Source organism: Daphnia pulex, chromosome 5 (assembly GCF_021134715.1).
Source record: "Daphnia pulex isolate KAP4 chromosome 5, ASM2113471v1".
Lineage (NCBI taxonomy): Eukaryota > Metazoa > Arthropoda > Branchiopoda > Diplostraca > Daphniidae > Daphnia > Daphnia pulex.
This window is the reverse complement of record NC_060021.1, coordinates 748,266-773,559: the sequence shown is the minus strand read 5'-3', so window position 1 is coordinate 773,559 and position 25,294 is coordinate 748,266. Positions and strand designations below refer to the sequence as shown.

Below are 25,294 nucleotides of genomic sequence, written 5' to 3'. Positions count from 1 at the left end.
TAGTAGACTTACTTTTGATGGAGACTGTTGATAAGGAAATTGCGGACCGAAAAAATTCTACATTTGAGACGAGTTATCGATATTCTTGTTTCTTGACCTTCAGTCCTCCACTTCCGTGTCGATGGAACGTTAATTCGAATGGATGATGCAAACTTTCTCGGAGTCAGGGATGAACGGGGATGCCATCTTTGTGTGACACGTCCTCGCAGTACAATAATATCGTCCAACAACCAACTGGCTGAACATTGCATTTGATTTCCGTTTATTTGATTTGAATTCTAGCCCATCGTACAAACCAAATTGGTAAGATTGCGAAAGAAAGAACAAATTATTTAATTAAAGTACCGTATAGTTATAGTTCGTTCCTCTTTTCCCGGTGATTTTGTTTTGATCAATTTAAAAATTTTCCGAATAACTTGGAGGTTTGCCTCATCGAATGGATATTTTTTCTTACAGCACTTTCCTAGCACTGCTCAAACGTCTGGAAAACAACAGAGAAGGCTCAGAAATGAACGTGGTCAATCAAGCAGTAGCTAAATTGCTAATTGAAATTAAATGTTACCTTATGATTAAGGGTAAGGCAGAATCATTTATGTTGAATGGCTCACACACGCATTTACAACGTCTCGGTCTTTTTTTAAACTTTTGATTTCTTGTCTTAGTTCCTGAATATACAAAGGAATGATTAAAACAGGGATAATAAATTAAATATACTGATATTGGCTACCTTGATCAGCATTCCTTTACGTTCTAACTGTTTTGTTAACAGGCGATTTTTGTAAGTTGAATTCTTGATTTGTTCAAGAAGTCGCTCCATATTAGTTGGCTTCGGTGACTTTCCAGCCACTAAATTAGTCAGGTGTTCGCATCTGTAGCAAGTGAACCCTTTTTGGATAAGCCGAATGCAGAATTTCGATCTTCGTTCACCAAGCTGCTTGACTGTTGTTTTTTTCAGGTTGGGTGTTAGCACTCCCTTCCCAACCAGTTTGAAACCACTACAAATATTTGCCGAGTCAAAGCGAGACAAGAGATCATTGAGTTCCTCTACTGTGCTGAAGGATTTTGGCAAGAAATGAGGTGGTGTCATTAAAACACCCTTGACGGTGTAAAACACTTCACCTCCAACAACTGTAATCATTTTAATTGGAATTGTGAATTCGTTAACAACGCCAAATCTAACAGCAGTTATCCTGCTGTAAGCTATGGGATTGTCCTCTTGGAGATCTTCATTAACAGAACACCATTGCCATGCCTTAGGAAGCTTCAATTGTGTGGGATGAGAGATAATGTTGTTGACTGCTTCTTTGATGGGTTGATCAACAATTTCTAGAGGATCCACCATCTCAACATCTGCTGCTAACTTATCAGTTGTGCTGGGAAATTCAAGTGTCTCATGACTGTCAGTCGATTGAATTGGCTGAGGAGTGTTCGGCAAGTCAAGCTCATTCTGCCCCTGGTCAGCATCACTATCCTGTTTACCCTCCTTTTTTTTCTTTTTAACTTTATCTGTGTCACTCCCTACACACAGTGTAACAAAACAGTAATTAGAACATAATATTATAGACGTAATATATAAAAAGAGGTTTGGCACACTTACATAGATTTAGAGTAGGAATGGCTTCAACTGCCAACTTCCAGATCTTCAGAGGAAATTCTTGATCAAGAATGGTTTTTACTTTCGTTAAATATTTCTCTTCAAAGTGGTTTGCGCACACATAGTCTTTTTTAGTCAACTTTCTATCGGTTCTGGGAATAGCTTTCTGCCAGAGAATGAATTGTTTTTCGTCTTTTGGAGCACGAAATTTTGTAACTTTCACCTTATTTGAGGCATACCCGGCAGAGCAACATGCCACAAAGCACTTCATCACCATTTTTATCAGCAGCACGATAAACGTCAATTTAACTAGTGAAATAAGCCCAGAATTCAAAAATCAAAACAGAAAAGGGATGAGCCAATCACTGACAGGGAGACTGGATTTTTGCTGCAGACGAACTTTCATGAGAACTGGGAATTCGGTGTTGCCACTATGAAACTCTACAACGCCTGTAAAGAATTAAACTTTTAAAAACAAAAATGCGTTTGAACCGAAATAAATAAAAAAAATTTAAAAGATAATTTTATTTTTATTTTCATGGGTTTGTTGGATGAATTTTCTTTGAAGAGATGGACTTATCCCATATTTCCAAATCCCAACACACACGCTGCCACTCGAATATTGACTATTACTGTTAATTTCGGTTAATTTCTAATCTAAATTGTTTCTGAATTACTTATTTTTTTTACCGATGCGAACGCATACCTTTAGACTTATTTATTTTAAGCTAATTAATACGATTATTTCAAACAGACTGTCTCGTGTTTTTTGTCTGACAATGACACTACGCATTGGACACCCTATTTAGTTAAAAAAAGAAACCTTCCTTCTTTCTGCCCAAGTAATTATAAATAGAAAAATCAATTTCCTTAAATTCATAAATTCACAATTAAAAACAGAACAAGTGACCAGTTCTTTGTACATTTATTTTTTTTCTCTTCTTTCCGTCGTACACAGATGATTCACCGATGAGGTAAGACAATTTCTCGAAATACGCCAACAACAGAAGCCATTTCTGTCATTTTAAAAGCTGCTAAACGCAAACTCAAATCATCCTTTGAATACGACTACTTCTACGACACCGAAGATCGTCGCTAAAATCGCCCAAAGCATTTAATTCTTACTCACTTTTATTTTTGGCGTAGTTTCTCGATGAATTTCTCCTTCCCGGCTTGAAACTCTTGTCCGTGACCTCTTGCGTGTGTTGCACATCTCGCCTTTATTTATCGCTGTGCAAGTTCCTCGTCGCCGTCCATCGCTGATTGAAACTAAAACCGATCAAAATGTGTTTTAGCGCGTGCGTATCTCAATGCCCCGATTGATCTATTTTATACACTCTTCCCCATCGTTATGTAATGTAATACAAATGTAAAAAAGAAATCCCCCATGTCTCCGTTCAAAAAGCAAAATAAACAAAAAAAATGAGATTGATTGAAAGCTAGGTTATTACTCACATTCAACTCGGTTGGAAAATGCTGGTGTTTTGCATCAGGATCATTTGGGTCGAATCGATGAAACGTGCACTATAGTGGTACTCTGTATCACACAGGTATAAAAAGTCGACTCGTCATCGATAAGGACACCAGAATCAAAAGTCCAGTACTCGTCGGATCCACTCATCATGATGAGTAATAGAGTGTTTGCGTTTCTTCTGCTGCTGTTGGCACTGGCGACTTACGGCGGGATATCCGTCGATGCCCAGGGTGAAGCCCAAGTCATTGAAGTGTTCCAAGAAGCTGACGCTATCCCATCACCAGAGGAGGTAACATAAAAAAAATTAAAATTTGTTTAAATTAGTCAAGTGAATTATGAATAATTAGCAGGAGGCTAACGGCCGGACATTCGGCCCGTTCCGCAATTTCGACGCGCTTACTTACAAGGAAAATTTGCTGCACAACAAAATCAGTTTTCTCTTCTCGCTCGTACCTCGTCCAAGTTAATTCACTGAATTGAAAATTTGAAATGAAATTGAATAGCAAATTGTTAAAAGCGGAAATTTGTGAATTTGCAGATGCACAACAATGGAATCGCCCACCTTACGCCGGCGGATTCGGGTCAAATCCGTACCAGCAAGGAGCTTTCCCACCAGGATATCCAGCACAATTTCCAGCAGGAGGCGGAGGAGGGTTTCATCCACATCATCCTCAATTTGGAGGTGGCGGAGGAATGATTCCGGGACAGGGATTCTACCCCGGTGCTGGATCCGGACAAGGATTCTATCCCAGTGTTGGTTTGAATAATCCTTACTATCCAGGAATCTTACCTGGTGCTGGCTATCCGGGAGTAGGGCCAGGTTTCTTTCCGCCAGGGATTCTTCCTGTTATAGCGGAGAATAACAACACCAATCCATCCGGAATAGCCGGAGGAGGAGGGAATAAGCCACCTTCAGCGTCCGCCTCGGTCGCTTCAACGGCGCCAGTGGCTTCAACGGCCGCTCCAACAACTGCAGCTGCCGCATCCGGCGGGGAAGATGCAGGTCCTGCGGAAGAGGAGGAAACTAATCGCCATAAAATCATAAAAATGATGCCGAAATCTTTCAAAATGAATTGACTATACGTAGCAGAGATCGTTGGCGTTTTTCAGCACTGACGTGAAAATGGTGACAATGTAAATAATTGAACGAAATAGACACAAAATAGTACAGCAAAACAATTAAAGCGTCAATTTTTCAAATGTCATTCAACACGTTTAATATTTTTCTAATGAGTAATGTGAAGCCGTACATTCTGCGTCGGCATAATGTAACTACTTTATCGCTAGATTAATTTTCTTATCGTGCTAACAACTAGTTCAACTTCTGTTTTACTATCGTATTTTATAATATGCACTAATATAAGTTTCGTACCGTTTGTTTTATTTAATAGGTCGAAAAAGAGAATTTTTCCAAGAATGGAATTCTTTCACTCCACTACCGAAGAAAACAAGAATTAAACATTCTTGAAATCTAACTCTATAGACTTACTTAAACTTAATAACGAAAACAAAAATTTAAATACACTTCTTACTTAAGTGATGCAGTTGGTGCCTGATTGGATCTTTCAGCAGTACCTGGCACTACAGAACTCTGGTTAACAATTTTTTTGGTATGTAATCTAGCAGCATCCGATAGTAAGTGCACAGTTCATTGTTTAAAATGCACAGATTCTTTTTTTATGTTTAAGAAATAACGGCTCTTTAGCGCCTCGAGAAATATTTGCGCGATTTATACTAATCGAACAAGTGTGTGACTGACGGCTTCTCGTCATGGTGTTACTGATAATGTTAGAACGGGTATTTCAAATAAACCAACTTCAACTCACGGAAGATGTTTTTGAATAATTAGATTGCAATATAAAAATCCTAAAAATCGAATAAAGGTAAACTTTTACGGGGTTCTTGGGCTATCAGAAGCCTTTTGTTAAAGCGCGCCCTTTATAAAATCAATTGTTACTGGGGTTGGGGAGGTTTTTTTAAGGATAATGTAAATATTTTAAATGAACAACATACATCAGTGTGCTGTGTAGCGTGACACGCCAATTCTTTATCAATATGTAAAGTAACGACTAGTCTACAGGTGCCGATCGCTTCGAAAATTCGTTAGCTACTAGTCAGATGAGGATTAAAATTTAGATTCCTTTGATTTATACTTTTACTTAACGGTGTGTAACTTCGACCATTTAGTTAAAGAATTCACTTAATAAGACCATTTAGTTAAATAATTAACTAACTGACGTTGCTTCGCTTAATCTTGCATGGCAGTGCAAGATTTGTGTTAAAGTTTGCAATATCCAAGTTAACATTGCTACCACCTAATTTAACTGAGGGAAATCTCTGAATTTTTAAATTGAGGTGACATCAAACGGGAGATGACGAATTAATCAGTAGAGATGAGAATAAATCACTTCCACAATATTACAAAAGTTAAAATGTTCAACCGCGTTCGGTTCTTACCACTTGAATCATAACAGCTCTTTAAACAAATCAATTGCTTTAACAAGTGAACATCCTCAAAACTAACTTTAAAGTCCAAAATCAACATTTATCTTTTGTCCCTCCAACGTCTTGTAAAAATCCACACAAGAATCAAATTGAAGCGAAAAAATTGACTCAGGTGCACGCGAGTTTTTAGGCTTTTGCGTTTCAAATGTCATTCAGATTCAGCACATGAAATATTTTCCAATTGAGTTATATGAAGTCACACACTCTACGTCAGCGTAATGCAACTTTTTAATAGTTTGATTAATTACTCTTATCGCAATAAAAACTAGATAAACTTCTGTTTAACCATCTAACTCTATTACTAGTATTTGTTTAAGGTTCGTACGATTGGTCTCGAATTAAACGTCTCTTAAGAATACCTGTCTTGCATTCATTTCAAAGTTTTTACGACATAAAAGAGAATGGCAAATAAGACAAAAATACCAGAATCAAAAGAAACCACGCTCCAACATATCAGAAACTATGAGCGCTGTACCGTTGCCATTCCTAAACTTATTTAAATTCACTACTTTAATCAGTGATGCAGACGATGATTACATAATTCTTCCAGCATTGGGTGTTGTGTACGCATCACTGGCAAACATTTTAATGGTGGTTAATCTAGAAGCCAACGAGATTAAGTCATAGTTCATTGATTAAAATTTGATGTTTCAGAAATAACGACTCTTTAGCGCCTCAAGAAATAGTTGCACAATTAATCCTGTCAAACAAGTGAGTGAGGGTTTTTCGCCATGGTGTTGTTACTGGTAATGTTGGAACGGGCATTCCAAATAAACCAATTTGAACTCACGGGAGGTTTTTTATATAATTAGATTGCCATATGAAAATCGTAAAATCGAATAAAAGAAACTTCTACGGGGTTCTTAGGCTTTCAGTAACCTTTTGTCAAAGCGCGCCCTTCAAAAAATCAATTTTTACTTGGGGTTGGGGAGGTTTTTTATCGAAGATGGAAATATTTTAAATGATCAGCATACATCAACGCCCTGTGTAGCAAAATACTTCAATTAATTTACAATATAAAAAGTAACCATTAGTTAACAGGTGCTGATCGTGCAGACAATTTGTTAACTCAGTTACCTTAAGGATTAAAATTTAGATTCATTCAGCGCCCAACCCCGATCAAAGTTTAGAACAACACCTGAATCAGTAGTGGTATGAACAAACAATCAAAATAACAGAATTTACTAAGAAAAACCTCAGAACATAAATTTGTGAACGCCATCAAACGACTAGTGACGACTAAATAACTTAAAATGTGATTAAATCACTTCCACAAATTTATAAAAGTTAAAAAGTTCAACCAATCATTCAAAAATGAATATTTACATTCTGTCCCTACAACGTCTTACCGGTCTTACGTAACGCAAAAATCCAGACACAAGAATCAAATTGAAGTGAAAAAAAAAAATGTGTCAGGTGCACGTGAATATTTCGGCTTAGAGAAAAGATGACCCTTACCTGATTTCCAGGAACCCAAAAACGGACATGGAGGGAGGATATCAAATCGCTGTTCCAGAGAAAAGAAATTAAAAAAAAAAGACACAAATGACTTACTAAAATTATTGAAAAAAAAAATTCAAACAATACAAAATCGCCCGCCACTAATCTTGACCCATATTCCTATTCTGAAATATTTTTCTTTTCGTTTGTTTTTTAAAGGTCATCAAATACATTCATACCTGTGAATAGCGCACTCTTTGATGGGAATCTCCGGAGCGGACGAGGACACATCCGACAAGTTGGCGCGTGCAGAAATATCGTGGCGGCAAATGCGCATGAATTTGGAAGACAGGTTTAACCTTGGCGAAGAATGAAACCCGTTGAAACCAGTTCAAATTAAAACGGGACGGAAAAATATGACCATAAATCTACCGGGTGCTATACAATATGGTGCGGTGATTTACTAAATACTAGACATCCTCCTGCTGTGTTGCAGGTGGAAGTTGGACATTTGAAATGACATGTAGGATAAGAGGGCGGCCGGAAAGGTTGGAGCCGGATAGGTTTTTGACCCCTACAAACTGACCTGTCAATGACCTGTTTGAATTTGTTTCATTTTTCGATAAGGGGTGTGGCAGCAGGAATCGTCCCTAATGGAAAAACCCAAAGCGCCACAACATAAAAAGTCCAGCATTCAAGGCCGTCATTTCCATCTGATCACTTCCCCGTGTAAGAACATGGCAGTTCTACTCGCAGTGAGCTCCTAGAATGTATCAAGTCAAAATGATTAGAATTTCGAGTTGATTATCCGTGTCACTCCCTACACACAGTGTAACAAATAAGTAATTAGAACATAATATTATAGACGTAATATATAAAAAGAGGTTTGGCACACTTACATAGATTTAGAGTAGGAATGGCTTCAGCTGCCAACTTCCAGATCTTCAGAGGAAATTCTTGATCAAGAATGGTTTTTACTTTCGTTAAATATTTCTCTTCAAAGTGGTTTGCGCACACATAGTCTTTTCTTGTCAACTTTCTATCGGTTCTGGGAATAGCTTTCTGCCAGAGAATGAATTGTTTTTCGTCTTTTGGAGCACGAAATTTTGTAACTTTCACCTTATTTGAGGCATACCCGGCAGAGCAACATGCCACAAAGCACTTCATCACCATTTTTATCAGCAGCACGATAAACGTCAATTTAACTAGTGAAATAAGCCCAGAATTCAAAAATCAAAACAGAAAAGGGATGAGCCAATCACTGACAGGGAGACTGGATTTTTGCTGCAGACGAACTTTCATGAGAACTGGGAATTCGGTGTTGCCACTATGAAACTCAACAACGCCTGTAAAGAATTAAAGAGTTAACTCGTTAACTTAAAACTTTTTAAAAACAAAAATGCGTTTGAACCGAAATAAATAAAAAAATTTTAAAAGATAATTTTATTTTTATGGGTTTGTTGGATGAATTTTCTTTGAAGAGATGGAGATGGACTTATCCCATATTTTCAAATCCCAACACACACGCTGTCACTCGAATATTGACTATTACTGTTAATTTCTAATCTAAATTGTTTATGAATTACTTATATTTTTATTACCAATGCGAACGCATACCTTTAGACTTATTTATTTTAAGCTAATTTACTACGATTATTTCAAACAGACTGTCTCGTGTTTTTTGTCTGACAATGACACTACGCATTGGACACCCTATTTAGTTAAAAAAAGAAACCTTCCTTCTTTCTGCCCAAGTAATTATAAATAGAAAAATCAATTTCCTTAAATTCATAAATTCACAATTAAAAACAGAACAAGTGACCAGTTCTTTGTACATTTATTTTTTTTCTCTTCTTTCCGTCGTACACAGATGATTCACCGATGAGGTAAGACAATTTCTCGAAATACGATGGAGCAGGAATTATCACTGCGATTAAGGCTGGCTCGAAACACACACACACACACACACACTAACTGACTGCTTTCCATGCGATTCTTCGGACATCGCGAAATCGTTCGGGTCAGACAAATGTCTGAAGGAACGACATAAGATCAGCAGACATATTTAGTTGCTAAATATATTATCACAAAACTTCTCTTTTCTTGATCACTCCTCAACGAATGGAAGACGAAAAACAGTAAACTTTATACTTACGCTCTTAGTTACAAGTTTGGCACAGTAGCGCATGAGGTAAGCTACTAACTTGCTGTAGGATTACATCCCGTATTTTTTATCTTGTTAAGCTCATAACAAGGTCATACCTCACCGCGGCTCGCACTAGGAAAAAGAGAGAGAATTAGTGTGAATTATATAACCTTAGACGCTCATTCAGCAACTTGATTCAACACTATTGCAAGGGCAAACATAAGTGAGTATAGACTCTCCTGCTGCCGGGTTTGTCAAAACATGAGAGCTGCAGAAGGGCCAACGTTGCCAACCTGGCTGTGCTTTTGGAGACCATAGGAGATGATTTTTCTAACTGGCGCACATCCTTCTGAGGGAGGAGGTGTTGAAATGGGCACGGCACAATTTGGCAAGGCGTCGAATCCAGTTGATAGCGGCAGACTACGAGTGACGAATCTACACGAAACCCTTCGTTGCTACTTTGGAATAAGCAGTAGCAGCGAGTTTAAATGTTGCATATTACTATGTTCTTTTGGTGTAACACGATCAATTTCGAAGTTAGTCAAAATTTGTTTTACAACTTTAACGAAATGAAGGTACAAGAGATTGATTTGAAATTTGTAGAAGTGAAGTCAATTGATTAAGCAGGAAAATTAAACGAAAACAACAAAGAGAATGTGATACTTACAGGAATCGGCTGGCATGTCCATGAGGAGACCACTTTGGGAAATCGCTGACAACATTTGACTGACTCCAATCATCGCCTAAGGTACCATACAGCCACTGTTCGTCGTGAAGAGCTTTGTTTCCTTCTAAAACACCAGAAAAGTTCTGTTTTTCTTTAATTTGAACACTTCCTTTAACAGACATTGACACTTCGCTGTCAACGGCGGCCGTTGTAGGTCTGTGATAAGTCAGGTGATTGGTTTTGGCCAATGCTTTGGCAAAGACACGGGGTTTGACACGAAGAGGCGTTAAAGAGGGTAAAGTAAAAGTGGTTGTCGAACTGTTCAATCCAGGTTGATTGGTCAATTTCGGTCGTAATTTAGCGGAAATGCGTCGTGTTCTGTAGAGAGAAAAATAATGATAATACCAGCAATTGAACAGTTGAATGCCTAGGCTGATTACACAAAATGCTATTCTCAATTACCGATGTGCCCCTATACCACTGTGAAGTACAGTCACTTGACGTTCCACCGACTGCATCTTTGTTTTTAAACGTTGCGTTTGAAGCTGAGAGTTTGTCAGCTGAGTGCGGAGTTGGCGCTCAGTTCCTTCGGCCGCTTGAAGAAGAGCCTTGAGCCGATTGACTTCTTGGCTGCTGTTTAACCACAGTAATCGATTCTTGTCCACCAATCCCAATTGACACTTCAGCGCTTCTTTGGTCGATGCTAAATCTCGCCTGTACAGCAATGAAGTGATAATAGTTTTAAGTACAAACTAAGAATACAGTCATTTCCAAATACTTTTTATGAAGTAGCTGTTGCTTCAGAGCAATAAGCTTGGGTGAATTGGATTCGTTGGATTTCATGGGAGAGGCCTTCTTCAAACTATCCAAAGGGCGGGTCGATGTTGTGGTGGGTCTTGTAACTGAGGCTCCGTCAGATTTTCCACTAGTAATAGCGATAGATTCATTTTTTTCGCTTTCTTTAACAATGCTTCCCGGAGACGCAGAATGTGGAAGAATAATAGGAGATGGTGTAGTCGAATCAAGAGTATTTATAGGGGAACAGATGAGCATTTCTTGATCCATTGACGGAACAAAATCAACCTGAGGAGGAACGGTATTAACAGACTTCTCGGAATGCGTAGAAATCACTACCGGCTGTTGTAACAGAAGCTGGGTGGACGCTCCTGAAGTTGAATCCATTTTAGAAAGACCATCTGATTGGGATTGAATGAGTGGGGAAACTTTTGACGCTCCTTGCTTCATTTTTTCTCGACGAACAATTTCTTGCTTCAGCCTTTGATATTCTTCTTGTTGGTTGCGAGGTAGATGAGACAGGGCATTTGGAACAATAGAACTTTTCTCTTCTACCGTTTGCCGGGCCGATTTAAGAAGGGCAGTAATCGAACTTTGCACGCCGTCGTCTTCGTCACTTGAATCAGAAGAATCGTTCCGTAAATCAATTACAAGTCGATCAGCTTTTGGGATATGAACGGATTTGGAAGGAATCTTTGTCGCTTGGTTTCGCCTTTCAAAAGCAAGATTCGGCACGGCTGGTTCTTCGGCTTTTGTGTCTTTTTCCTCGGGCTGCATTTGCACTTCTAGTTCCTTCGTTTGTTTCCGTGCCACTTCAATCAACAACTGCGCTCTCAATAACTCCTCATCTTCATCATCTCCTTCATCCTCTTCCTAAATAACAATGGTTTACAAGTTTCAACACTTATACTAAAATAAACTTACTTCAAAGTAAAATCCATCAATTAAAAACATTTCACATGTTAACTAGAATTCAAATATTTAATACAAATATACCTGTACTCCATTAGAGATTATTGGCTCTGGTGTAGAATCACTTTTGGAGGAAACCACATCATTTGAAACATCTTTTGGCTTTGCATTCACAACAACTGAGTTAAGGGCTTCTATCCGCAGTTTAAGTTCTTCATCACCTTCTGAACCAGAGTCATCATCTATGCTTTCCACAGAACCTGGGGTAACTAATAATTCTTCAAACGATTGCTTCCATTTTTTTTCTTTAGATTCTTCTGATTCATAGGTTACTGAATTTATTAACTTTTCTTCTTTCTTAGCCTGATTTGATGACTGCCTTCCTCTGCTGGATCTGGTACTATTCAATCGAGTCCTTGAACTTCTACTGGTGTCAGGCTTGGAAGTAGAAGTAGATCTAGATCTAGATTGGCCTAACCTTTTGGGAGTTCGAGCAGGTGATTTTCTCTTCGATGAAATTGATGGCTTCTCCCTGCTAGTTTTTGGAACTGGCTTCAATTCACTGACATGTTTCAATTCAACGTTCCCTCCACCACTACTGTTAGACACAGAATGCTTCAACCTATGTGCAAAACTATCTAATTTCCTAGATGAAATTGAGTTACTTCCAGGAATGGATTTTCTTGGACTTGACTTCTGCGATTTCATTGGAGGGTGGCGTATGAATTCGGAGATTATTTCTATCTCATCGTTCGCTATCTCTCCTTCCTCTAACTCGCTGTCGCTCGTGACGGGATCCGTAAGTTTTTCCATCGTTCCTGCTTTCTCGACAGGTGCCAGTATGGTCATCAGAATAATTAAATTTAATACAAATTTGTGAAAACTTCAACTAGCTACAAATCTTTACCGACACTAAACCCAAGTAACCGACATTTACCAACCCTCATAAACCAACTGATTGCTGAAGAACTGGTCAACTAAACTTTTAACAGATGAAAAAGATAGCAGATAAGCCCAATATTCCAACAGTCCAATAAACTCTGACCACTTTACAAACTCAACTCGACTCTCCCGTCCTTCAAAAAGCAACGTTTCATCGTTTCGAGACTGATGGCGTTACTAGCGCCTTCTGGTGACTTGGATCATTTTTTTTTTAAACTAAAAACTATTTTTCGACCACCACTATTTGTCTGAGATTTACAAACGATATTATTTTAACGTTAATCTATCTTAGCATTAATTTATAAAGTTTTTTATTTAATATTTCAAATATCTTGCATTCCTGGTGCACAAGTTGATCGTGCTGGCGCTAGTTGGCAACGCCTAGTCGAACTGCTATATCCAACTGAGCCACCAACAGGGTGGGAAATTACGAAAGCCTCTTCACTTACCGGACTCCGGACACCCGACACCAAAGACCGGAGTACAGTTACTTATTTTAGACTAAAAAAAAGATTTAAACCCCAAACAAATTGCAAATTAAATTGTATTTTTTTAAAATGAACTTTATTCATAGTTTAGTTTTAAGTAAGTGTGCGACCCCTTTAAAAAACATTAACTCTATCATAGTTTTAACTGAAGTGAAAAACAATAATGCTAAAATTGGTAGGCCTACATTTGTAACAAAATAAAAATGATAAAAATACAGGATAATAGAGAGTATTTGAAATAATAATTGTAACAAATTGGTTGAATTATTTTATGCTCAAGCGGGCATTCTAGTTTCGTTTCCCTTCCTTGTTTTTTTTTTTTGTTATTTCCCGTACATCAATAGGAGACCTTGTGCAAGCTCTCAAAAAACTATCACCAATTGATGGTGTGATAAACAAGAGATAAGATAATCAACATCCTATCAACAAAAAAAAAATAGGTCAATTTTCGTTCTGTAGCTCAAGACATTATGAGGCCAACCTCAAATCAAAAGTTGTTTTGATACGGTAAAATTTTATAAGATAGCAGCTTTAGGAATCTGAAATTTTAATTATACATACACAAACAACATAATGTGTGACCTATTTAGATTCCCACCAATTTTCACAAATCTACTTTAGGATTTTCCATTTTTTAAATAATCGGGCCCACCTTTGATTTTCGCGGTCTTAAAAAATAGTGTATTCTTAGTACGTACATGTTTTGATCGTGAGTGGTGGAGTATTTAAAATTCAAATTTCCCACCGAACGATCTATTTTTACAACCCTTTAGTAAAATTACTTCTTCAACCATTACGAATCGAATACGCCTATTAATGGTATCATGGTATCATGCACCCCATACCTAAATTTCAAACTGGGCAAAGTTACAAAAAAAAATTACATTCAACGTACAGTCTGAATCAGTAATTGTATTCAGCCGTTCATTAAGGAAACTGTGTGAGACTTTAATCGCTGTTCACACGAATGGCAAAAAGTGACGAAGAAGTGAGAATGAGTAAGAAAGTATTGGTGGCCATGGCTCCAAGGCATTCTTCTGAACTATCGATATTGAGAACTTGTTGACGAGCAATATTACCCACTTTCCTGCCTGTTGGACGATGTACCATCTCCACGCCAGTCGACGAGCAATTGGGTTGACGGTAAATGTAAACGTGAGTGAATGCATCACACAAAGCTGCGTAAGTCATATCTACGTAGATTTGAACGGAATTTTTTGTTAAATATTCAATTGGTCGTCTTATCGAAATATTTTACCGGGAGGTGCTACAGTAAACTTCCGTTGTTCTTTTGAAGCCTGGATGTAACCAAGTGCTTGGAGCGCAGCAGTGTGAAGGCATCCCCATGGCTGTTCTAATTCATCTCCCATCGGCTGCCAAATAAGTCCATCAACGTCATGGCGTAAACAGAACGCCGGGGCTAATCCTGGAGCACTCTCAGTAAAGAATAGTAGCTGACCACTCAGTATGGCCTGTTGGAAAAAATATATACATAATTAGTTAGCTATTTAACCTTATCGAAATTTGTTTCTATTATTTACTTTGTGTGTAAATTGATTAGTCTCTCCATCGAAACGAAAGATGTAGGTTTCGTCCATCATATCATCATCGCATTCCTCTAGTTGTTCACTGCTGAAGATTGGAGGTCGTCCACCATTTCCTGATTGCTAATGAGAAATTGGAACATTAGTTACTTGTTTTCAAACAATATTGATACTTGATTATAAAACATGATTAACAAGATTGCAGCAATTACCTTGTCTTTCGTGGTATTCAATACAGTTTCATACTCGGCAGCTGTTTCAGCGTCAAGAACTTTTCGACCACGAAGGTCATTAAGGACCAAATGACTCCAGTTAAGGGATTGGTTATTCTTTGATAAGATGATCTCTAGTTTTCCATCCGACAACGTCCACGTACTCGTATCAACCGAAATGGCATGCGCTAATTCGCCATCCAAATAAGTTTGGTTTTTGTGTACAATTTTTAAAGTTTGGCTTTCAATCTTAACGACCAAGTCGTGCTTTGACGTCTGTTTGTCAAAATTGACCCATAGAGTCACCTCCTCTGGAGTTTCTGCCCAAGTATATGCAACTTTATTTTCAGATTCATCTAGCAAACAAGAAGAGTAAATTAGAATCAGATAGTATAATGAGACATGTCTACAATAATTCTTGTTATACCTTCATCCATTTGTGGGCTTGGTAAGGGAGCAGCGACATTCCTGGTGGAATCGAATATGATTCCGAAAGGCTCCCGAGCAATAAGGCATATCGATTTACCAGGGCTCAAAATGGAAGCATAATCTAAGCCGTGAGGTATCGCTAAACGTTTAAGTTGTTTGAAGGACCAATTTCCATCCTTGTGTTCATACTCAATCCATTCAAGGCAATTTATGAAAGGAGTCTCTTTCTCACTGCATCCAAATATTGACAAAGCAATTTGGCTCTCAACTTGATCTGGAATAATCTTTTCAAAATTTAATCTTGTTCAAAATCATTACTTTTAAAAATTGTTATGCATACCGATTGATTCAACTTTGAGAACCAAAACAGAAAGAGTCTCCAATTGGCTGCCCTCTTCAGCATTGAGGATGGAATGTATAACCTTGAAGGGTTCACCACTTCCCATAATTTGGTTGGACAACTTGACCTTTAAAAATGTATGAAATTAACAAGAAATCTATAATGGCAGTGAATTGCAAAAATAAAACTGTGCTTACCTCCCAAGTATGAGAATGTGTTGAAGTACGGATGTTTGTATCGATTATATGTAATACACCTCCCCCATCTGTAACAACTGCCAATTCTGACGAAGCAAAACTCAAAGATGCATTAAACCAGCCATCTCTTCTTTCAGATCTTTGTGGGATTTGCCATACAGACGTAAACTCAGGATTCTGACTTGCCTGCAAAAAATTTCATAGAATAAATATTCTGGATTTTAAAAATAAATATTAATCCAACAAACCAGAGAATGAAGGTTGATTTTGAAGATCTGCAAATCTTTTGATATGAAAAAGGCAATTTCATCTGACCAAGGATCTTCTATCAAATGATTGTGAAGACCGAATGTTTTCACGTGTGAATAAGAAAGTTGCTCATCACTTGGTTTTAAATGTTCGACAGCCACAGGTACTTCATGTTTGTAAACAGGTAAAGCATCCAAACTCAATTTGTATCCTTCGAAAGTAGGATCTAGCAAATCTTTTTTCGGGCGGAGTTCAAATATCTTTTCCATTTTCTCGGCAGGAATTTTAATTCGCGATAAATTTCAAGAAACTGAGACAAGTTATACAAACGACAGAATGAATACGAAGTGAAATACTTTCGCTGTTAAATGATGATGTGTACTTCTGACAAACGATTACAAACGTATTTTTGTGTACGCGCTCTTCCGTCTGCTCAAAAGGATTGAGAGCCGTCTGTCGGTCTGTTGCTGACTAATCGACAATCGTTCGCTAGATGGCGAAACATGAATTCAATTAAAGAAAAAACGAAATTGGGTCATTTATGTAATTCGTGTTCTGCGTTCGGGATAGATCGTGAATAACGATTACAGTAATTAAAATATGATGAAAAAGAATCCGAGCAATGCGAATTTAATGACAGTACTCTAGTATGCCCAACTTCCCCAAGCATACAGCTTAATCATGCACGTTCCATAAGAGTATAAGACCATAACCTACCAAATAATTAATTATTTTTCGCATAACATCGATCTGCTATTTTTATTGTGCTTTTCAATGATAAGTCGATAACCAAATTGTAGTTAGAAATATTATTTAAATGTTTGGTGCGCTTTAATTATTTTTTATGAAGCGGTTGTTGCATAAATGTGTTTTGGTTAAATTTAATGTTACGTAGATAATACATTTGCATATTTTTAAATTTTATATTGATAAAAGTGATAAAATGAAGATTAATCAACATGAAAAAAGATATCCTCCCCGACGGGGAATTGAACCCCGGTCTCCCGCGTGACAGGCGGGGATACTGACCACTATACTATCGAGGACTTGTCAAGTCCGAAATGTTACTTCAAGAAATCTTTTTTCAAACAGTGCAGGCTAGAAAATGTCGGGTGCCTTGACGACGAAGAGAAACCAACCACTAACACTGAGAACTCGACAGAATAATAAGAGAAGATTAAAATGGTGTATGGATATTAATAACGGAATATATAAAAAGTTAAAAACGATTTAAAAGTTAAAAAGAAATCCTCCCCGACGGGGAATTGAACCCCGGTCTCCCGCGTGACAGGCGGGGATACTCACCACTATACTATCGAGGACATACAAAAGTAAGTATCGATTCATGTGCTTTTTTTAGCCCTATTTTAAACAATAATCCAAATGTGAACTCAACTCTATGGCAGACTACTAATCTTTGTAGTTGTGAAGATTGATGATGAATATATTGCACAGTTTATACTTTTTAAGTAATACATTTGAAAAAAGCTATGGGATGGAATTTTGAAAAGTAAAATTTCGAATACAAAACTTGATCGCTCCTGGCGTCCTGGGGAATAAAATCTAACTGGTTAACGAACCGGAATTTGTTGTATCTTTTTAGTGTGTCTTTTTCAGCAGTCTGAATCGTATCCGTTATGACCTTCTTTTCAAGGTTGTGTTAGATTGTGGCTCAATTGTGGCAATGCATTTTCTACGATAGGAATTTGTAGGGGTCAGCGTAAATCAAGAAATTCGATCAGTAATCGATAGGCATCTCGCCAGTCTAACCGAGTTACACCAGGCATCAAGCTTTAACGTTGCTGGCATCTATAGTATTATTCTCTGTGAATATAAGCTCTCCCTTATTCACCTAACCCTTTTTCTTACTATATGACGGGTCAGCCACGCGATGATGGATTGAATTTCTTTGAACACCGATCGCATAACAGCTCACTCAAACGCTGTCAGGCCGCTCTATATAGCAAATAACCAAAGTATACACAGCAGCAGCTTGCTGCGTATATACATAATATCCAAGAAGCGTTATACCTGAGAAAAGAATTAGAATAACACACCATTGCTAATCGAAATCGGCCATTGACGAATGAATCAACGCAAAAATATGAATTAGTTCTGAATAAATCCTATCGGGTGTGAGACGAATTGCAAATGATGCCGAAGGGATGATGATGGCGAACATGATGAAATAAGAGAATAAAGAGCGTGTAAAAGTCTGTAGACCAAACATAGTATATCAGAATTTACCTTGTATAGTTATATTTAGTGCTTGAGATTAAATCGTAGATCTATATATATTGATATTCGCTGGCTACAACTATGAAATAATACGGAATACATACTATAAAGACCATATATGTATACCTGCCTTTTTTCTGGTCAGATGCATACGGATAGAATTTCATGGTCTTTCACACACATCATTGCATGCTGCGCGCGCTCTGACAGTCAACAACAACTTATAAGATCGCAGCACAAGTGAGAGAAGAGACGAAATAAACCAACCGTTATTGGCTACCGCGACGAAGGCGAAGGTTGTTTGGTTACAGATTCCCACCGAACAATAACTGAATCGACCACAATGTGACCCCAGCACAGCCTTGAATAGACATGTACATGTATATACTACACAAGCACATCTATATTTGTTATATTGTTATACTATATACCTTTTTTTTCTTATTATTATTCTTCAAAACTGTTCACAACGGATGAGCGATGTTTGTTTGAATGCATGATATAAGAAAAAGACGCCGGGTGATGCGTAGTATAGAGTGAAGACCGGGTGTTTGTTGTTCAATCTTTTGTATTTAAGAAATGTTGAGGTGGTGTATAACTTTTTACGTTGTCGTAATGCATATGAAGCGATTCCAGATGGTTTTTCCGGTTTCATCGTATCCACCAGTCCACCACCGCCAATTTTCAAAACTAGATTTTATTACAAGCAGTGCAGCTTATACGTGTTCTTATGTATCGCAGACGTCTAGCGGATTCTGCATCCGCTACTCGAATAACCTTATGGACAATTATTCAGGAAATGCATCCCAGTTTATTTGATGCGCATTTTTCTTTTCTCTTTTGATTTCCTTTTTTGTAAATTGCCAATCTTCAAGCCAATCTTTTTGATTTAAGTTTCAATTTTTTACCGAGTTCGACTGTCAGCCTCTAGATGGCCCATTTTCACTTGGTATAGACAAACAAACAGACGGGGAGGAATAGAACGTGCGCGTTTATTATTGTGGCGCTGATTTCGATCAGGAAAGTAACGAGCGGAGATTGCATCTGTTTAACAAACTAACAATATCGTGTAAGATTCCATCATTTGGATTTTTAACGAACGACTTTTATCATCACTTATCAGTGTCAGCGACAAACAATAAATTGCGTCAAGTCACTTGACGCTGCACTAAATAACGCAGCGCATTTCTTACAGATATTCATAAAAGAGCACTGCAATTTTGGTCATTTGTCTTGTTGCATCAGCCGCTATCTGCCTGCGATAACATTTAAATAGATCAACATATATTTTCATCAAGCTGTTGCGCAAAAACCCTTCACCATTGCACATAACGATGAGAAAAAACTCACGGAAAACACGATGAAAAGGAACTCGTTGGAAATAATTATCAAATTTTGTCATTATATAAAAACAAAAAAAAAGAAATTAAAGTTCTGAATTTTTTGATCGAATGAAAAAAGACGGACGTCCACGCATCACATGCGCTGTCAAGAGTTTGGTTTCACGACATGCTGGGGCTCTGCTGTGTATGGCCCATCAACCGAACCCTGTGTTTAGCACGCCAGCAACAGCACAGCAGCAGCAGCTCCGGCTGGCTCTTTTTTTAATTTTTCTATATTTCTTTTTGGCCTTCTCTTATATATATTCTTTTCGTCTGTATACCTGACGAGAAGGCACCTGAAAGGGAAAGAATATAAGGACTATAACCGCCATAAGCACTGCCGCCTCTCTCCTTATATTCATTATATATCGTTCCAAGTGGATGAACAGTGCGCACAGCAACTTGGACCGGATGTGGGTCTCTCCTTTTCTTCTATTCTTTTCTCTCTCTCTCTCTCTTATGTATTTATGTGTGTACGTGTATGTGCTGTGTGTATAGATAGAGTTCCTTATACTTCTTCTTCTTCTTCTTCACATTCGTCTTCATTTTTCTTGTATATTTCGTTCGTTATTTGTGCGGCACCGAGAGAATTGTTCAAGCGTTACTATATACTGTAGGTGTACATCTATCTCTTTTCCCGGCCAAAAATCCGAATAAGAACTTGTATATTATTTCTAAAGTTATAGAAATATGGTGAGTGTCTATATACGCAACAGCTGATGTTTGAGTGTATATCCTTGGGTTCTTCTTCTTCTTTTCCCTCTGCTGGGATTTTTAATAGCCAGAAGGTGGGTCAGGTAAGAGTTCAAATGACCCGCGGAAATGGAAAGCACTTGCGGGCATATGCGGCCGCGTCGGATGATGAACCGCAGGACGGCGAGAGTTGCAGTTAGTGCAGTCTGATTGCACCGTCGGGTCCAGCAGTATAATACTCTTTTTTTTTACTTTTATGTATGCTTAAACCAGCGCAAAGAAGGAATGAAAAGAATAAACTTTTCTGTAGATGGGTATATAGAAGATATTCACGAGGAAATGGAGAAAGAGAGATAATTGCTTAGTATATATCAATAACACGGGATGGCGTCGTTATTTCAAAACAGGATGAGTCGAATCAAGCGATAATATACCGCCCAGTTCAGCTGCCTTTCATCTCGAGTGATGGTTGATTTGATTATTATATATATTGTAAAGCTCTCCTCACGTCGTCTTGACTTCCCAATTGAAACACAACTAGATCATTCACTTGTCAATCGAATTCTATATTCTCAGCATTAATGTATATTACATGTTTCTCTTTGTTGTGTTAAGTTTTAGGTCACTTTAACTGTTGTGGTATATTGCGCAATTGACCAAGAAGTGAATCAGCCGCATTGCCCAAAACCCCCGTGACTCATTATATTATACGACCTGTGCAATTCATTTACAAATAATAATAATAATATACATGGGAGGAATAAATTATCAAAAAAACAATCGAAACTTTTCCAGTTTCCGCATTTTTTTCACGCGTTTGAACCGCGAAGTTTCGATTGAACAGAAAATTCTGACGGTATTTTTTTATTGATGGATGCGATTGGGCGGGACTTAACCATCTGATAAATCTATAGCTACACTCTTGAACAGCGTGAACTCCTGTTCTGTGCTTATATAGTTCGTGTTCGACGTGTTTCACGACTCGCACAGTTATTGGAAATCAAATCGAATGATCGAAATACGAACTCTTTCATGACCATTATATTAAAGAAACAGCACCCAGCTAACGACTTTTACGGTCAAGAATCTACTATTCTTTTTATAGAGGTTATGTAGTTTGAAAGGTGTTGGCGCGAACGAGATGAATGCTGTGATGTGAGAGCTGGGGCGAAAGAAAATCACACTGCCAAATGGAACGATATCCCTTGATCAATCAATCGACTTTTATAGTCGACGAATCGTGCAATTTTCTGTTCAATAACACGACGTCCTTGTGTTTTTTTGTTGCTGTTACTGTAGACACAGAAGCAGATGATGGCCAACCGGTTTCCTTGTCATCTTGTGTTATAGCATCTTCGCATTAGAATAATAATCAATCTCTTTCTTTCTTCTAATTGCACAGCAGCGGTAGAATACTTACCTTAACATACTTTAGTGGGCCAGGATTACTTACAAGACGAAACTACTTACGAGCTTAACATACTTAAATAGTTTTTTCATACTTACATTTTGTAAGTAACGAGTAAGCATGTAAGTATGTGCCTCCAACATACTTACTTGAATAAAAGAAAAGCCCTCTGTAGGAATCGAACACGGGTCTCCCGCATCACAGTCAGATGCTGATCCGCTGTGCCATTCTAAATTTGATTTTACCAATTAAATAACCGTTACTAATCAACGGAGGGGTTTAGGACTTAGAGATTTTTATGTCCAAACATCATATTCAATTTTCTCTCCTAAAGCGGCGAGCATGTGCCCTTATTCATTTTTTTCACAAAAATGATTTACAGGAAAGCTGCTTTAAACTCGGTACTACCAGTTCCTTCAGTAGATATAAATAGGGCAGCAAGTTTTTCCTACAATTAATGAAAAAAAGTAGTTAGATTCCTTAAACAAGTAGTTTACATGTATTCTAGAGTTCTACCTGAACGATGGCCATATTTCTTGAATAATGCTCATGGATGGACTGAGAAACAAAGAGCAGGGCCTCGTAGGTCAGGAAATATCTTTGTCGCAACATAAGATAGCAAGCCAGCCTCCCATTCAAATTCACTAAACGCAGCACCATGAGTGAAAAGGAGGGATTCAATTTCACGATGAGCAGCAGGAACCAAATTTTGCTGGCCAAAATGTTGGGGTTGTTGTTCGTGATCAAAATCATGCCTATCTTCAGCTGATGATTGTTCAAGACCAGCCCTGACGCCATCAGTTGTGTTACTACTAGCAACAACCACATCTTCAATGGACGTGGAATCACTAGCCTCGTCGACTAACAAGTTGAATCCAGTAGTCGATATATATAGGCTAAGCTCAATCAAATTTCAAAAGTGAGCACAAGTACAAAGTACAAGTATGTTATTAGCTGTTTAAGTATGTATACGACGAAAATAAGTATGAAAAATAGGTATAAGTATGTTCGTCCAATATACTTACAAATTTACAATACTTACAAATAGTTGAACATACTTACAACTCCCTAAACTACTTGATATTTAAAAAATATAGTGCTTGCAAGTATGAAAATGAGTTGTAAGTACGTTAAAAAATATTTCAAGTAGGAAATTTTCCAAATTAAGTATGAAAAAAGCCCTACTTGACAAATTCAGTACTTTTAACCTACTAACATACTGGAAATTAAGTATGTTACCGCTGCTGTGTGGGAGAGATTCGCCATTTTCTGGCTGTATACATAGTTGTGTCGTCGGCGCTGATTAGGCTCAACTGAAAAGTGTCGTCAATCGTCAATCACGCCAGACTGACTATAGACTTTGCTTGAGTTGCGGTATTATATCGCCAGTCTCAGAAAATTGAATTATTTGATGTATTAAACAAGTGTATGAAGGTTGTCCATTCAATAGACAGATATCGCCATAGTATTTTCCACTTGCACTTTTCCACGTTGCATCTATACATTGGCATATCTTGAAAGAAAAAAGAAACAATTGAGATATAAGAAGAAAACAAAAAATGTCATATCGAAAAAAACCACTCGGGTCTTGGCGGTGAATGACTGACGGACAGAGAAAAATAAGACGGCGAACGTGTAATACGCACTAGAGAACACAAGCGCATTTAAAAAAAAAAATGTCTAACAGCGCGCAGTTAGACCAACAAAAGTATCCGTCTATTATATACAATACATCGTAACGACTTTGGCAAGGCCAGCACGCGAAACGGTTCAGCTCTCGCTGGAATGTTTCACAAAACCATTTGTTATTTTTTTGTTTTTTTGTTTTTTCTTTTGTTTCAATTTCTTATCAATCGCGGACAAACGCCCAAACTATTTCGAGGACAAAATATTCAGATCGCGAATGATTGATTCACCAAGGTTTTATTCGTTCCGCATCATCGTCGATTTTATTATTTGATTTATATCTTCTTTTCGTTATTTTATATTTTATTTCTGACAGTGGGACTTTGCGAAATCAAATCAAAGTGGAAATGATTTATTTTGTAGTTTTAGCGCATTTCAATTTTCTCAATTTTTAATCAAATTGTTATTTTTTCACTTGAAATTTTACTGAAAATCTCCACGAGCAATCATGTACACCCCGTCTAGCAAATTGCAACCAGTCAGACCGATTGCCATCTAGACCGGTAAATTCCGGAGCGAAAATATAAACAGAAAATATTTTTCAGCCAAAAGTGGAACAATTTCTTTTTTATTCTTGTCAAAAATAGACTTGAAATCACAATCTGCAATGTTACGAAGTATATAGTAGTACAGTAAAAAAAAAAAAAAAATAAGAAGAAATATTGGAAAAATGTATTTCTAAGAACTTCGACTATTTGAATCAGATGGTCGGATTGATTTAGATTTATGTCATCTATTTTTAGACTTGTCCCGTTAAAAATTCGACATTTTAGAAATCTTCGTTTTAAAAAAAATGTTGTTAAAAAATTATTTTCGTAATTTATTGATACAAATAATTATTTTTATTAATTTATTTCTGTAATAAACTCTATTCGAAATCAAAATCGAGATCAAAATCAAAATTGTTGTTGTTGTGTGTAGCTTGACTGTACATTTTAAGACCAATGACTGTCATTCCGTTTGACAGATCCACAGTGAATTAGTCATTTTTAAAAAGAGGATCAGTTTATTACGAAAGTGTTATTAAAAGTCTGGCATTCAACAAGTGTTAAGTTGAGTCTCGACACAAGGTTCACAAAATTCGTCCATCCCAACTGATTGTTACTTGTACAAATTTGCGTCACTCTGTATAGAGCAACTGTGCGATCGAAAATTGGAAAAGTCAATTGTTCCCAAAAAAGTGAAATAGAAATTCCCGGCCCTCAAAATAGCCGTGAGTCACGATCGAGTTGTTGCTGAGAATCAACTGGGCGATCGACTCATCGATTGAGCTGGCCTGGTTGCTGCTGATGACGAAGCTGCTGCTGCTGGATGCGGATGGATCCGAGTGGTTGTTGTTGCGATACGATCGTTTTTAAAAATTTGTGGCAACAAAACACCTGGACCTGGAAAGAGAGTTGTTTGTGTGACTCACCACACATCTCGCAGTCTTATATAAATCTGGCGTGACAGCTTCTTCTACCCGTGTGTGTATCCACCAACAACATCAACTAGATCAGCCAGCCAGCCAAAGGTGCAGCACCCAGCAGCAGCTCGGCAATTATTCACGCCAACATTTCTCACATCTCTATGACATTCACGAAATGTCAGAAATGTGTGCGCAACAATTTCTAAATCATTACTCGTCCGGGATGTGTGTCATCCGAGTGAGTCTCCTATACACGCTAGTTCTACACGTCACATGTACAGTGTACATTCTATAGACAAGTGAAGAAGAACATGTCAGCCGATTCCGTTGAACCCCGTCGTGAATATTCGTCCGACCGGGGGCCGCCGCCGTTCTTGTGTGTCGCGCCATTTCTCCAACGACGCTGGCGCCAAAAAACAACAACAACAACCGGGAGTTGTTGCTTTTCTTTTTCTCCCGTTTTTTTACGATCATTTCTCCGTGCAGAGTTCATTGAACAGAAGAAAAAAAAAGCGCGTCGTCGTCGTCGTCGTCGTGCGCTTGTC

The 25,294-nt window shown here is 37.8% G+C and overlaps 4 protein-coding genes across 9 annotated transcripts; all 4 read right to left on the bottom strand.

Moving 5' to 3' along the window:
- Window positions 1-578: 578 nt before the first annotated feature.
- Window positions 579-8,343, bottom strand: LOC124194088. Of its 3 annotated transcripts, XR_006874593.1 has the most exons (7): window positions 7,913-8,343; window positions 7,253-7,833; window positions 3,631-4,659; window positions 3,473-3,539; window positions 3,050-3,337; window positions 2,724-2,863; window positions 2,532-2,625 (listed from the first exon to the last, which is right to left on the bottom strand). XR_006874593.1 is itself a non-coding variant. In XM_046588119.1 (5 exons), the coding sequence occupies exons 3-5, from the start codon at window positions 1,869-1,871 to the stop codon at window positions 591-593; spliced, it is 1,140 nt and encodes a 379-aa protein (XP_046444075.1). In that variant the 5' UTR covers window positions 1,872-2,044; window positions 2,724-2,863; window positions 3,050-3,197; the 3' UTR covers window positions 579-590. The 3 variants fall into 3 exon arrangements, 2 of the variants coding, with proteins under 2 accessions (XP_046444075.1, XP_046444076.1); XM_046588119.1 differs by lacking the exons at window positions 2,532-2,625; window positions 3,473-3,539; window positions 3,631-4,659; window positions 7,253-7,833; window positions 7,913-8,343 and adding exons at window positions 579-665; window positions 728-1,518; window positions 1,598-2,044 and having other exon boundaries at window positions 3,050-3,197; XM_046588120.1 differs by lacking the exons at window positions 2,532-2,625; window positions 2,724-2,863; window positions 3,050-3,337; ... (1 more) ...; window positions 3,631-4,659; window positions 7,253-7,833 and adding exons at window positions 579-665; window positions 728-1,518.
- A 488-nt stretch (window positions 8,344-8,831) lies between these two features.
- Window positions 8,832-12,618, bottom strand: LOC124194083 (nucleolar protein dao-5-like). 4 transcript variants are annotated; one of them, XM_046588114.1, is made up of 6 exons: window positions 11,618-12,618; window positions 10,605-11,494; window positions 10,289-10,540; window positions 9,827-10,204; window positions 9,453-9,614; window positions 8,832-9,291 (listed from the first exon to the last, which is right to left on the bottom strand). In XM_046588114.1, the coding sequence occupies exons 1-6, from the start codon at window positions 12,380-12,382 to the stop codon at window positions 9,270-9,272; spliced, it is 2,469 nt and encodes an 822-aa protein (XP_046444070.1). In that variant the 5' UTR covers window positions 12,383-12,618; the 3' UTR covers window positions 8,832-9,269. The 4 variants fall into 4 exon arrangements, with proteins under 4 accessions (XP_046444070.1, XP_046444069.1, XP_046444067.1 ...); XM_046588113.1 differs by having other exon boundaries at window positions 9,453-9,617; window positions 11,618-12,610; XM_046588111.1 differs by having other exon boundaries at window positions 8,832-9,617; window positions 11,618-12,610.
- Window positions 12,619-13,855: 1,237 nt separating this feature from the next.
- Window positions 13,856-16,407, bottom strand: LOC124194084 (nudC domain-containing protein 1-like). The gene is made up of 8 exons (XM_046588115.1): window positions 15,934-16,407; window positions 15,686-15,871; window positions 15,489-15,615; window positions 15,147-15,422; window positions 14,720-15,075; window positions 14,505-14,630; window positions 14,222-14,435; window positions 13,856-14,156 (listed from the first exon to the last, which is right to left on the bottom strand). The coding sequence occupies exons 1-8, from the start codon at window positions 16,201-16,203 to the stop codon at window positions 13,912-13,914; spliced, it is 1,800 nt and encodes a 599-aa protein (XP_046444071.1). The 5' UTR covers window positions 16,204-16,407; the 3' UTR covers window positions 13,856-13,911.
- A 5,528-nt stretch (window positions 16,408-21,935) lies between these two features.
- Window positions 21,936-22,502, bottom strand: LOC124193615. Its single transcript, XM_046587527.1, has 2 exons — window positions 22,172-22,502; window positions 21,936-22,103 (listed from the first exon to the last, which is right to left on the bottom strand). The coding sequence occupies exons 1-2, from the start codon at window positions 22,481-22,483 to the stop codon at window positions 22,032-22,034; spliced, it is 384 nt and encodes a 127-aa protein (XP_046443483.1). The 5' UTR covers window positions 22,484-22,502; the 3' UTR covers window positions 21,936-22,031.
- Window positions 22,503-25,294: the final 2,792 nt, after the last annotated feature.